General features: G+C 41.2%; 1 protein-coding gene across 13 annotated transcripts in view; it reads right to left on the reverse strand.

Annotated features, from left to right (window-relative positions):
* Positions 1-8,909, reverse strand: part of RGS7 (regulator of G protein signaling 7) — a gene marked incomplete at both ends in the record, with an annotated part of 245,311 nt that extends 236,402 nt beyond the window's left edge. For 12 of the 13 annotated variants that reach the window (XM_084261619.1, XM_084261613.1, XM_084261620.1 and 9 more), the window contains one exon: positions 8,814-8,891. In XM_084261619.1, the coding sequence (XP_084117745.1) occupies positions 8,814-8,891 (78 nt within the window). Of the gene's footprint in view, positions 1-8,813 lie in introns of all 13 variants that reach the window. The other variant, XM_084261614.1, reaches the window with a different exon arrangement.
* Between the last annotated feature and the right edge of the window lie 5,479 nt (positions 8,910-14,388).

The raw sequence follows: 14,388 nt of genomic DNA on the forward strand, positions 1-14,388 counted from the left end.
TTACGAATCAATAATCAGATTGCAATAAAAGTGAGTCTGGCTGGCATAATACTTCTTCCAAAATAAATTCCAGGGGAGCTGTTCTTTTTTGTTGTTGTTCTTTTTTGGGTTTTTTTTTGTTGGTTGGTTGGTTGGTTTGGTTTTTTTACACTGTGAGTTGCTATGTAATGAGCAACAAAGAACTGTCCCAAAAGCGTAACGGCCACAAAAGTGACATGCCTGACCCCACAGGCTCCATCACCAGAGCAGACCCACCCCGTTGCTTGTCCCATGGCAGCAGGGACTCTGCACTGCTGAGAGGATTTCATAACTGAAATCCGTTTGCTAGATTAGGCTACTGAAATACTCTAAGTACATATGCAAACACATACATGTGCATTCACATTATACAACCATCTACGTCATCAAGAATAACTGGAACAGAAAGGAGAGAAAAATCCTTTGGTGTTACAGGGAGCAAATTTTACTTTCAGCTGGATAGTCCTTGTACATCTGAACAGCATGGTAAAGATATCCTGTGTTTGCTAACTCTTCCTCTGTGGCATGATTCTTCCTCCCTACGACTTCACACTGTGTTAGTCAAACAGGATTCAGCACAGGTCAAAGGATGAAGAAAGCAAACACGTAACTCCAGCAGAAATGATGCAGAAAAGTTAATACAGCTTCAAAATTGCTATTTTACCCAGTTTCGGTAAGAAGTATGGCCAGGAGAATGATGATTTCACTGTGATGAATAAATTTCTACCCCGATGATCCTTGGGGTGTATTCAGCTCTTAGGGTTTTTCAGAAATTAAACCGGCGCATCTTTGATACGAACACATCATGATGCATTCACAGACACTCCCCCAGAAAGGACTTCTCATTGGAATGACACTGTTAAACTGATACACTCCAAATTTCATTTAATGGCAGACAAGGATATCCTTGAGTAAAAATATCAGATTTATAAAAATATTGAAAAATAGGCATCTTTATTGGGAAAATGCCAATAAAAATATCAATTATTGTGTCATCTCTCCAGCTCCTATTCATCAGAAGTAAACTTTTAGCCAGAAGCGTATCTGAAGGAAGAGAAGGCAACAACAGGGAGAAAAAGCAGGAATGATGTCTATGGATTTTGATGCCCTGATCACCTTCACAGACAAAGCAGCTTCTCTAAAGCTCAGCCCATAAAGCTGTCTTCTCAGAGACACACAGAGCATTACAAACAAATTGAGAGATCCATAGCAGCATCTAACAAAGGAAGCTTTCAAACATAGACGTACACGAGGACAAAACAGGCCCCAAATTTTAGGAGGCTGAATAGCCCAAATGCCCAGCTCACATCCCTGTCAGTTAAGAAGTCTGTGTGTTATCTAGAAAAACATTTGCTGACAGCTACAGTGGCTTTATGAGATGCTCTATGCCTGTTTTTACAGCTCCATTTCTTGGCCAGCCCACTCTCCCGCACTAACCCCAGGCAGTTCTTACTCTCCAGACGAACCAACAGCTCCCAAATCTGCTTCTCAGGCAGTTCAGCTCCAAGGATTAACGTCCCCTGTGGTGTCCCAGCCAACCTCATTCCCACTACATCTATTCCAGTTACTTATAACCAACACATACTTTAATAGCTAACTCATCCTTTTTATCTCAAATTTATATTTTTTTATAGCCGGTGGCAATCAAGACCAAAAAGATTAAAATTCTCAGCTGATCCTTTCACCAAGGAGAATGGCACACGTACCTTTTCTCCACTGCATCATCATCTCAAAGTGTTATTTGAAGGCTTTTTCTTTTTGCAGTGGTCCACCTCCTACTCCTTCACCACCCTCTAAGCTTTCTTCCCTTATTAATTTTTGTAAGGTTCTTATTACCACTATTAAAATCCAGACTTTTCTTGCCTTGATCAAATTCAACAAAAGGTATCCTCCTACATTTCCAATTTTTTTCCCCCTACTACTGCAATCTGTTTCCATTAAAAAAAAAAAAAGGACTGATGTAAGCCAGGCAGTGTTTTGCAAGCTCAGCCCTAACAGCCCCCTCTTCTGTAAAAAATTTGTTTCCTCTATTTTACAAAAAAAGAAAGGATTTTTGTCTTTTCAGCTGCTCTAACATGTCACTGGCGTGCCTCAGTTTACCCATCTGTAACACAAAGAATAATTTTATGCATCTCTTTTGTAAATACTTGAGCTTTTTTTAGGGATTCAGTTGAAAAACAACTTTTGTTCACACTTTATAATATTATAAATCTGCAGTCTTTACCTTTCCCCAACGTTTTGTCTGAAAAATCTTGTATCATGTAAAAATCAATGAAACTTACTCTACTGGTAACTTTATTCTTTCTAGGCTTGATCTGGGATTTAGCTTTGCAAATGGATTTCATAAGCCAAATTTCTTCTCTTTTAGAAGCTTTTACAGAACGATTTGAAGAAGCTGGTGTAGTGCTTACTACACTAAAAATTGCAACTATGCTTTAATTGGTTTGTGATTCCTGAATTGGGAAAATAACCACATTTTAACAAGTTATATTTACATGCAAGTATGTCATGGCTTAACCCAGCCAGCAGCAAAAACAACCACACAGCTGTTCACTCCCTTCCCCTGGGATGAGGGGATGGAGGAAAGATTCCAGTAGAAAAAGGTAAAACTCATGAGTTGAGACAAAGACAGTTTAATAGGACAGAAAAGGAAGCTAACACCACCACTGATAATGATAAAAGAACATACAAAAGAGGTGACACATGGTGTTATTGCTACTCAGAGGCAAGGCTGTTAGCTCCTGAGCCATCCTGCCTCCTGGCCAACCCCCCCAGCTATGTGCTGGGCATGACATCATATGGTATGGAACATCCCTTTGTCCGGTCTGGGTCAGCTGTACTGGCTGTGTCTCCTCCCAGGTTCTTGGGTGCCTCCCACCTTCTCATTGTCAGGCCAGTATGAGAAGCTGAAAGGTCCTTGACTGCTTGGCAACAGCTAAAACATCAATGTGCTATTGACATTATTTTCACCCTAAATCCAAAACCCAGCACTGCACCAGCTGCTAGGAAGAAAATTAACTCTACCCCAGCTGAAACCAGAGCGAAGTATTTTAATGTGGCTTCATTATAGTTCATATCAGCTTTGTTCAGAATCTGCCTATGGTATGAGAGAGGTTACTATAAAAAATGTCTGCAGTCCACAAAGAATGTTGTAAATCTGAAGTAGAAGAAAACAAAACTCAAAACTCCAAAACAAACAATTTCTGACTCCGTATTGCACGTCACTATCAATAGCATCATTGTTTCCATAGCTACAAATGTAGACTGCTTCAAAGGAAAGAAGCGGAGAAACTGAAAATGACAATGCACAATCAAAACAGGCACATACAGTTTTCAGACAGCACATGTGGGATGGAGAAAGGAAGTAACATGGTGGCACAGAATTCTGTGGGGTTTTTGCACTTGACAGTAATGCTAGTGATCCGAGCACATCAAGCTCAGAACAGCAAGCAGCAGTAAACCTCTCCCTGCAATATGACTTGATGCATTTCTACACCTAGTGGAAGGAAAAGAACAGAAAGGATGGAAAATACCAGCAGGAATCACCAAAGCAAATACCCAGGGCAGGTGCCCCTCTTGCAGAGCTAGCCACCTGCAGACTCTGAAATACTTTATCAGGTTTCCTTGGCATTTTCAGTGGTTCTGTATAGTTGTGAAGACAATCAAATTCCTATACTGCTCTTAGCACAAATGATGCCAAGACATACATGCTACACCTGGTACTAACAATAACCATTCCAGGAGAGGATACAACATCAAAGTGAATCACTGCATGGGGGGTAGATACGAAACACAATGTGAGAGATTACAGGGAAACATGCAGTCTCACCACATAAAAGGCACTCCACAGCATCCAGCATTCTGAGTTCCTGACTTCTAAATATTACCTATGTAACAGCATAGTTCACTATTAACCAACTACTCGAGAACTACGACAACATCCTCATAACATCCATACCGGATAGAGAGGTAAATTCTGCTCTTTCTGCAGCTGGAATTCTTGAGGTCCTAAAATGTGGACCTTCATCTGTCGATTCCATAATGATGGGTTTTGGAATAAAACCAAGACTAGTATCCAAGACTTAGAACAGTACCACTCCTCAGAAGAAGAAACTGCATGATGTAGATTCATATTGTAATCAAACTCAAAAAACTAAACAATTTTTTTTCTCTAGTACCCTAAGAGTACCCCTGAATTTGCAGTGTAGTAAGAAGCTCAGTAGTTTACACTGGGAGCAAGATGCCTCCAAAGGCTGTGATGGCATATTCAGAAATGCATAATATAAGACTAATTCTTCCCTTATCAAAAAGAGTGACAGCACTTAGAAAAATCCCACCTACCATGTCCTTCCTTAGCCTCACAGGCTCTAAGGAATACAGTTATCTGTGATATCATTTTTATCCAACAGTCTTTAAGGGAGCATCTGATAAAAGCCACGTGATAACACAGCATTATCTGCACGCTACGCTGGTACAAGGGGAGGAGAGGAGAACGGGTATTAGAAAATGGTGGTCACCGTTTCCTCAAACAGTGTCACTGCATGGCTATCAACAACATTTGCTACCTATCACGCTTTGGAGGTAGAGTTTCTATGAAGAATATCATCATATTCACTACTAAGAAATAGTTTGATTACAAATTCAGCCCTTGCTATACATGAGTACTGACATATATGACCTTCAACAATTGTCACAAGAACAGAACAAACACCTCATTATCTTCATTACAGCACTGAAAGCCCCAACTGTAAGTAATTCTAATCAGCTTTTGCAAACACTGTTCTAGCACTTGGGGCAGTGAGGAAGATAGAGAATCAAAGTCTCGGTCACAAGAATATTACTATTCGGACAAGACTAATCTTATTGCTACAAAATAAAGCTATCATGTCTCAAATGGAGCTAGCTCAGACAGAAACACAATAACCATTACATTTGAAAATTAGAACTCCTAACCCTTGCAGTATATGTTTGACTTAAAAAGTAAGCAAAGCATAAACCAGAAAGATAAATAAAGGTTTAGCAGGACCAGCAGTAGATCGAAAATGGAAGTTCCTCAAACACAACTCTTACTCTTTTAATTATTTGTGCCATGGATATGATTTTTTTAAAAAAACCCAAACAACCAAAAGGCATGTCAGGGTCTGGAACTCAGAAAAGCTGCACGATGTAGGCCTTGCATTACATCTCAAATTTCTTCTTTAAGACATGCCTTGCAACAGTCAGTTAGTTTTGCTGAAATCTGAGATTTCTCTATGACCAACTTGTGATGTGAAAATATATGGATTCTTGTGTCTCATCTCATAATTGGTGACTGGAATGGACTCTGCTGGAGAAGAAGTAAAGCAGGGGTTTTACATTTTTCATGTTTGCCTCGGGCTACTAGCAGAAAAATTCAGGACTTTCTAAGGTATGTCAGTACCAACGATGTGTCACATGTCATTACTTTATAATTAGGCTGATAGCCAAAAAGAATAATGCATCTGACATTCTTATTAAAATAAAAAGTAATCCCCAAGGCATAAGAACACTGACACAAGAATCTTAAAAAGCAGTGTGAAAAAGATAAATAGTTCCTTATATCTGTGCTGTTGTCTCTTCCATCAGAGAGTCAAATAAGGAATTCTAAGTTATGTATGCATTGAATATTTATTCATTCTATGCTGATTTAAAAAAACAAAACAACATCGTATCTGAAAGCAAAATGCAATGAAACCCATCTTTGTCTATGTCTATACAAGCTGCCATAAAAAGAGGCTATCTACACTCTGTATTACTCTAGAGTACAAGCTGATAATCCATCTTTCTTCAACCCTTCAAATAACTAACTAATCACAAGCCAAAAACTTTTCAGAAAAACAGAAAACCAGTCTTTGCAATTTACTTGAAGCACAATAATGATTCTGCAATGATGCAAGCTTGAAATACTGAATTTGCAAACACTAGAACTGCATTCAGTGTAGAATTTTCTACAAAATGCTCCTACTGCAGTCGGTGATTTAGGAAACCCAGGGCTAAACCACTCTGAACAGACTTCGTTCAGATTATGTCTGATAGTTAGGCAGACTAACAGAATTACCATCTTGCAAAATTGTGGTTTATAGCCAAAGTAATGGACTTCACTCAGCGTGGGCAAACTTTATTTAGCTCTTTGTGAACACAAGTATAAAGAGCTGCGCCATCTATTCCTTGCAGGTACACACATCACAGACTGTGCGCTACTTCATAGGCTGGTGGTGTATAAACGACTGGAAGAAACCGTTGCTGCATTTGTGGATTACAGCAACACTATTTCAAGCCAGCCAATAGCACATCAACGTTGTTTTCTAACAACTATTAATACTTTTCCAGTTGGGGGAGAATTAAAAAAAAAAAAAGTCCTTCATAAAGCTGGCATATCTGGTTCTTTGTTCACTCTGCACAGTGCTTTCATTTCCAACACAATGATAGACAGAGAAGTATTGTGTTTTCAAGTGTATTACAAGGAATCCTGTGATTTGGTTGTTGTTATTGAAGAATTATATTCAGAGATGATATATTCTGAAATGAAATGGTTTCCACCTAAATATCCTCCTCTTATGTTCTAGTCACGGAATTTATAAGACATTTTATTACAGCAACAACATACTGCAGAAAAAGGCAGGTGACTTTTAAAAAAAGTTCTCTCTTATTTTGTTGCCTATTCCTTGAATACTGCCAAAGGAACGCTTACTTAGCTTTCTCTCTGTACTATCAGTGTGCACAATCTTAAATGATCTTTTGATTCACCATGCTACAAAAATAAATTGACACGTACAAAAATAAATATTGCCCGTAATGCTGCAGGTGGTCCGCTTTCTTTGAAGTTTAATACTCAGTACACCACTTGCACTGGAGTGACAACAAGGGAAGGACCACTGCTAGACTGGAAGACATAGACTGACACCATTCCATCACCGTCAGTTTGTAGGGAACTGAAAAAGTATCTGATGCTTCGATTTGTTGAGCCCACACCTGAGGTTTCGTGCCCTATCCCTGCTCCCCATTTTCAAGTTTCTCCTGTATCACCAAGATTCACATCACTTACCTCAGCAGTTCCATTTCAATCTGGAGGCTGCTCAGGGGCAATGTTAAATTTGGGCATGAGGTCACACTAAGTATAATGGGTCACAAGCTTGACCAGTTCCTCAGTCAAGGTCACCACAGGAGAAGAGAAACAGTTCCTCTGTGTTCCTTCCCCATGTATCAAATAAGCTGAGAAAAGGCTTCTTTCTCAGTGTGGAAGTACATGAAAAATATGTAAAGACTCTGTTTAGAATGATCAAAAAACCCTTTAAAGAACAATATATGCTTTGGTATATTGCTTTTATACATGCAGCATATTTTAACATACCCATTCAGGCATGCAATTGCATTTTGGAAAACACTTGTGATGTTAATGGCAAGGCAATCCCATATTGTTCTAAATGTGCCTTCTTACATAGATGGATAACTAAGGTTAAGTTCATAATTCAGTCACTTATGTAAAAAGAGCCTAATTATTTTCAAAATAACAAGTACCATCAGCTAACTGGAATCCACAACTTACTTGAAAATAGCAAAATAAAAACAACAGGAGTCAAATTTCAAACTACTGTTTAATTTCTGGGAAAAGAACAGGTACTGATGATACCTCAGTTCACCTCAAAAACTAAACTAAATATACATCAGATGCTTTCTATTGCAGTTAACTGGCAAAGGGAAAAGTCAATGACTCTAACAAAGTCAAAATATTGATTTTTTTTTTCACCTGATAAAAACAACCACAGACTAGTTAGAAAGCACCATGTTCTAGGAATAAACAAGGATTTGTATAGTGATGTATTTCAGATTGTGATATCTAAGTTTTTTTTCTCCATTATTATTATAATTTATTTTGCTATTTTTTTATAAATGCATTTAAAGCTTTATTTTAAAAGTTAACTGTATAAGCTCATCTCAAAATCCCCAAGCATTTACTGTCACTTACATTAAAGCACAGTGGCTAAATAAGCCCCACTATTGGAGTTCAATGTCTGGAAATTTGTATATTGATGCTATTAGAATAACTACATTAGAAATGCTTCCCAGAGAGAATCCCTGGAGTGTGTGTGCTTGGTTTGCTGCTTGCTTGTTGTTTGGGGTTTTTTTTTAAGTTGTGGTGATTGCAGATAAGATATCTTTAATCGTTTTTTCTCCTCGTATGAAATAAGTTAATGGCTCTGACCTCCCTACACTCTGAAAATCTTTGCCCCGAGACAGAAATACAAAACATTGTGTTATAGAGTTAATATTTAGCTTCGTAATACAGGAATTAATTTTACAAACAGATTTTACAAGTGAGCACTTGAACTCAAAACACGTTCCAGTCCCTGGCACATCACCACCACATATCATATGCATCAATGCAGAAAGTGAATGAAATGTATCAAGTATTTCAAATCAAGAACCAACTCTTTCTGAGCATGTGTGTGTATCTTACCATTTAAAACAACAGATCAGGTCATTTCTCAAAACAGGAGTCACTAGTAGTACCCGGGATATGCATCTACTCTGCACATGCCATTTACACTGCACTAGGCAGCACGGATGTCAACAGACACAAAACATTCTAAATGAGTGACAGGTGATTATGTTCTGAAATCAGACTGCTCCATTCGATGCAAAGCACAGTGGCAGCATCTATTTGTGAAATTGAAGAGAAACAGCAAAAATAATGGCCTCGCTTGCTAGGCAGGAGTCCAAGACTTCACCATTTCCTGAAGTCCCTTCCTCAGCTTTTGAAAAACACAAAGGCTTACCTTTCTGTACACCAGCATGTTTGGGGATTCATCAGCCACCCCGTTGCTGCTTTGCCCATAATTATTTCCTTGTGCCATGTCCCACAAATTTGATCCGCTTTTGAATGCTGCACTGCAAAGGGTAAAAGTGGTTTCAGTAAGACATTGCCTCGGGTCTCCTTCCTTCCCTGATGATTAACAGACCTGACTTTCTACCAACGTGTATCGGGACCAGCGTATGCTCTTACTCCACAGATATTTACATTGGAACAAAGCTGCTAATTCACCATCTACTGTCATTACTCTTTCTCCTATAAATAATGAATGTAGTATGTTAATCTAATTTAGACATTAATGAATTGTCACTCCGAACAGCTCCCTGACATACCACTAACCACCATACCATGCAGACACCTCCTTCCGCCCCTGCACAGGCTTCACCAAGGGAATACTCTGCACCTTCCAGACCACTGTTTTGGGACTGACTCAGCCCACTACTCCGTATCCAGCAGTGCCCTCTCCTCGCGGCCCGGGCCATAGCAACTCTCGAAACCGGCAAACGCACCAAAAGCAAAGCAGACACTTTAAACTTCTCCTTCATTCAGCAGCACGTGTGTGCTCTTACACAGATGCAGGGGGAGGGAAGCGGCTGACGGGGGAGGGGGCAGAGGAAGAAACAAGCCACAAAACCTCTCCGGTTGCTTTCACCGACTTTCATCGTACTTCACTGCACAACACGGGCTCCGCCGGCAGCCCCGTCTCCTCCCCGCCCTCCCCCGGTCACACGGGAGCTGCACTAAGAGCTCAGATCATGCCGTAGCTTCGGCTTTGCACGCAGGTGTAAGAATGTGCTCCATCTACAGACCACACCGGCGGCTGCGGAGAGCCTGGAGGGCTGAGCTCTACTCCAAACATTTACCTCCAGAGCCCTCCCCTGCCCCCAGACCTCTCGAGTGAGGAGGGCTTCGCTGCACCTCGTCCCCGGCGCCGGCTCGCCCTGCCCTGCCCCCGCAGCGCCCGCCCCTGGGTGCGCGCCTCTCGGCGGCAAATGGCCGGGAGAACCGGCGAGCCCGGCAGGGAGCCCGGCACCGAGCTGCCTGTTTCAGCACCGCGGACAGCGGCAGCGGCGCCGCCCGGGGCGGCTGACGGAGGCTCCCCCGGCCTCCCCCGTCCGGAGCGGCCCGGGGCGGGGGCGCGGAGCGCGGCTCCCCGCCCGGCTCGTTTACCTCCTGGGCCAAGGTCACTGCGCGGTGGCCGCGGCTCCTCGCCTCCTCCTGCTGCTCCTGGCGCGCCCCGCGCGGTCGGTGTCAGCCGGCAGCGGGCGGAGGGACGCGGTGATCGCTCATCACACACACACACACACACACACACACACACACACACACACACTGCGGGCGGAGGCGCTGCTGCTGGTACCGCCGCCGCCGAGGCTGCGGCTCTCCCCTGCTCTGCCGGAGCGGCGGCAGCTCAGCTCAGCTCCCTCCCCGCAATGGAGCGGCCGTCACGTGGGGGACGGGCACGTCAAAGGTGCTGCTGCTGTTGCTGCCGCTGCTGTTGCTGCCGCTCCGCCACACAGCAGCCCTCCTCCTCCTCCTCCTCGGCGCTCTCGGCTCGCTCACCGAAAACAGCGGCCAAGAAACTGCAGCTGACAGCAGATCTGGCAGCAGCCCCTGTAAATGAGATTAGGCAGCATTGGAGGGCTGGGCAGGGAAAGAATGTGGGCTAATGGGATAGGGAAGGAAAGGGGGGAGTTGGTGGGGGAACACACCGATGAGGAAAGCGTGTCTCCCTCTCCTTACTCCGTTACCAACAGGGATTCTGCCTGTTCCTCTGCCTTGTGCTGGACACTTCATCTGGTTTTTTGTCAGCAAGAACTCGGGAGAGCTTGTGCTGTGCTGGCACTGCAGACCTCTCTGAGCAGCAGAACGGGGAGAGCAGAGAGGAGTCTGCTCCTGACAGACAGGAAGAAGGCCTGAGGCCACCTCAGGACACCCTCAGGGCTGTTTTTCTATGTCCCAGGTAACTGCCTAATTTGGGAAGGCCTAGAGTTTGACCGCGATAAAACAAAAATACCAGGTCTGTGAGTCTTACTCCCTCATCACATGCGGACAGGAATGCTTTGATTTTCCAAAAGATTATCCAGAACTCCACACCCACAAGTACACAAGATACTTAAGTGGTTAAGCTTTGGGATATTTCCCTTTAAAATTGCCTTTTCTGGAAACAGGAATTCTTATTATAATAAGAATGACCTTGCAACATAAGTCACCTACCACACACTGCACCTTGTGGAGTGCGTAAGTCATCCAATTCAAGCACTGAGTTTTCCACACATACTGTGTCATCTCCACTCTTTCCAACTTTCTCAAACCCCCAAAAGACTCAAAACGAACACTACCCTGCCAGAAGTTTGCTATTATCTGCTACTGAAACTACTTTTACTCTTTCAAACTTTGTGGAGGCCTTCAGATCCTTCAGTGGAGGAGGTGATAAATTAGCTAAGGCAACAATAAGGAAGCCACAGTGGCCACAACAAAATACAGGAGGAAAGACAGGCCTGGTCCCGACTTCTTGAAGAGCTCAGAAAAGGAAGACATAGGTTTGATAATGTCCTAGAATGACTACCAGAGTACTGAAAGATGATCTCTGACAGAAATGGTAATGTTCTTCAGAGAAAGAAGTAATAAAAGGCAAAGCAACACAACACAGAAGAGACACTGTATGCCTTGACATTTACAGAAGAGAATAATTTTGTATGCCACAAGGAAAAGGCAATGTGGAAACAAACGGTGTGAACAAGAGAGAAACCTGAAGTTTCAAGATGGAAGAGATCAACACAAGTGAAAGAATTCCAAAGCACAGGAGGAAAGTGAAGAAGTGTCAATGACGAAAATAGTGGGCAGAGAAGTCAAGGGAAATGCCACCCAAGATCTGTTAAGAAGTTACACCCTTGTGGCATAAAACTAAACTCAAAATCTTAATTTATCAGACTGCTGTTTAAATTTCTTTTTGAGACTAAAAATGGAAATGGCACAAAATAGGCTTCAAATACAATCTTACCCTGAAAGAGGGAAAGAAAATAATTTAAAAATTCATATATTCCTTCCATTTGTTCTGCCAACCAACACTTACCACAGTAATTGCATTAAAGGCCATAAAAATATCAAACATTAGCAAGTTTCCAATAAAGTCATACATTTGTTTTCTTACTCTTCCTCATCTTGTTACTAATCCAAGTGAAAGAAAGACCCACAACAAAACACCACAAAAAAACAATACAGAAAACATACTGCAATTTTTTTAGTACTCTCTTGTACTGCAATTCTTGGACTACACATATGAAGTTGTTTACAAGATGACTCCAATCTACCTATTTACTTCCAGCTATTCAGCAAATGGATTTTGGCAGAGATGTGTCTTTGAAAAACTCCCCAACAAAGCTAGGCAACAAAATTTCCAAGCTTTTATATTTCTGAGAATGTCTTTAAACCTAAAGGCAGAGGTATCCCCAGCTAAGATTTTGGCTATGCTGCCTCCAAGATTGCCTTTGCTTTAACCATTCTGATTAATTTTACAAATAAATTAAAATACAAAGTGTGCATATGAATTTCATGTATTTTCTTTGGAAATAATCAAATTTCATTGTCATAAATGAAGTTCTAAAGCAAGTATGCAGACAGAGCAATGGGCTATTCATCCAGTAACATCAAAAGGAACTGTATTTCAGTCTTTAACCTTTTCCTCAGAACCAGGGGATTAACTAAACTTACTGACATGTCTCATTAACTACAGACTTGCGACACTGAAGCATGCCAAAAATGTTTTCCACTTCACCAGCATGTCCACTATCAACATAAAATAGAAGCTATAAACCCTGAAAGAGTTAACCAGAAGGGAAAAACAGAAACAACCCAACAAATTTTGTCTTTGTCATGTTTTGTGGTGAAAAAGACCCTGGACTGGACTACTTACATAAATTCAAGTAATAGATTTTTTTTTTTTTTTAACAGGAAAACCAAAATAGTTTCCTTTAAAAATATGTAACTGGATAATCTCATTCTAATGCAGTTGGATGTGTTTGTTCAATAGCCTACAAAAGGCTTTAATTCATAAATTACTTACACATCTTTCCCATGTTGAGAGTCAATACTTATCTCACACACAACCAGCATTAGCATCATCAGAAAGCAAGGTCTGCCAGAAGAGGAATGGCCTGATTCAAAATGCAAGGCAAAACTACTCATTAATAAAACAAAGATGATGGGAAAGGCTGCCAAGGGGCAGCTTTATCTAACAAGGCAATAAAGTACACATGATTTAGCAAGGTGGTGACTACACTTTCTGTGTTTAGTTTGCACTGTCAATACAACTCAAGTATACCAATAACATCATATGTACACGGTGCACATAACACAGGTATTTTTAAGTCAAAATATTATATCAGGATGCATATGACAATCCAGCTGGTTGTGAAAGAAATCAGGAATTTTGTTGTCTGTCCTGCTGACCAGTGAGGTAGCATTATGTCAGCATGCTCTCTATATCCATCAATTTATCTCATCTTATGCGTAGACTGAATGTTCCTTGGAGTAAAGGCATGCTGTGCAAACTCTTAGCACAGCATGATCTTCTTCCACGACCAAGACTTAAAAACATTACAGCATTACAAACAATTGCATTCAAAAATTACTAAACACAAACATTCTTAGTTAACTAGACTTTAAACAATTTGAGTAGATAATACTGAGCTACCTTAAAGTATAAAATCCAGATCTTTTTCCACTAGCCTAGTTAGGCACAGAGACTGTCTGTCTACTTCAACTGAACAGATGTATCTGTGACTCTACCAAGTGTTTCAGTGCCAGGCTCTGAACCAGTAGCCGGAGATTCCAGGCCCAATCCTTGGCCCTTCTGATCAGATCTAAACACCTGCTCCTTCAGGAGTGAATTGCAATCAATCCATTTAATGTAGGGCTTCAAATGTCATTCCGATGATCACAGGTTACAGTATGTATTCACTAGAACTGAGGACAGAACTTACAAACTTCACTACTTCGTTCACCACACTTTTTTAAAGCCCTGCTAGGCCCTGCTTTCTCACCTACCTGTCAACCCTACTGAAACGTTACCTTTGTCAGTTCACGACAGTGGAGGATCAAAGCTATTGGTACTCGCTTGGTTAGAGCAAGAGTTTAAAACCAAGAAAAACAGGACCTTTAAAACAGAAGAGATGTTAAAAAGCAATCCAGATTTAACAAGAAAAAAAAACTCTGAACTGATTTAACAACAAAATAGCTAGTCATGAACAGACATAATTTCACAGGAATGGAAAATTATTAGAAATAAGGAAAGCCCACATTTCCATACTTTTTTTAAAAGTATGATATATATACACACGCACACACACACATCATACATATTACAGTACAAACGTACACATATATAAAACTTTAATTCAGTTAATTTCATACACTACTGAAAATTTCGATTGATACTGTCACAGAAAACCCACAGCTACTTAGAATTTGGTATCAATATGGTGCCCACTACAGCTATCCATGGCAATTCAACATCTTCTACAGACAAAGCAGAGCAA

This window comes from Gallinula chloropus, assembly GCF_964237585.1.
Source record: "Gallinula chloropus genome assembly, chromosome: 3".
Classification (NCBI taxonomy): domain Eukaryota; kingdom Metazoa; phylum Chordata; class Aves; order Gruiformes; family Rallidae; genus Gallinula; species Gallinula chloropus.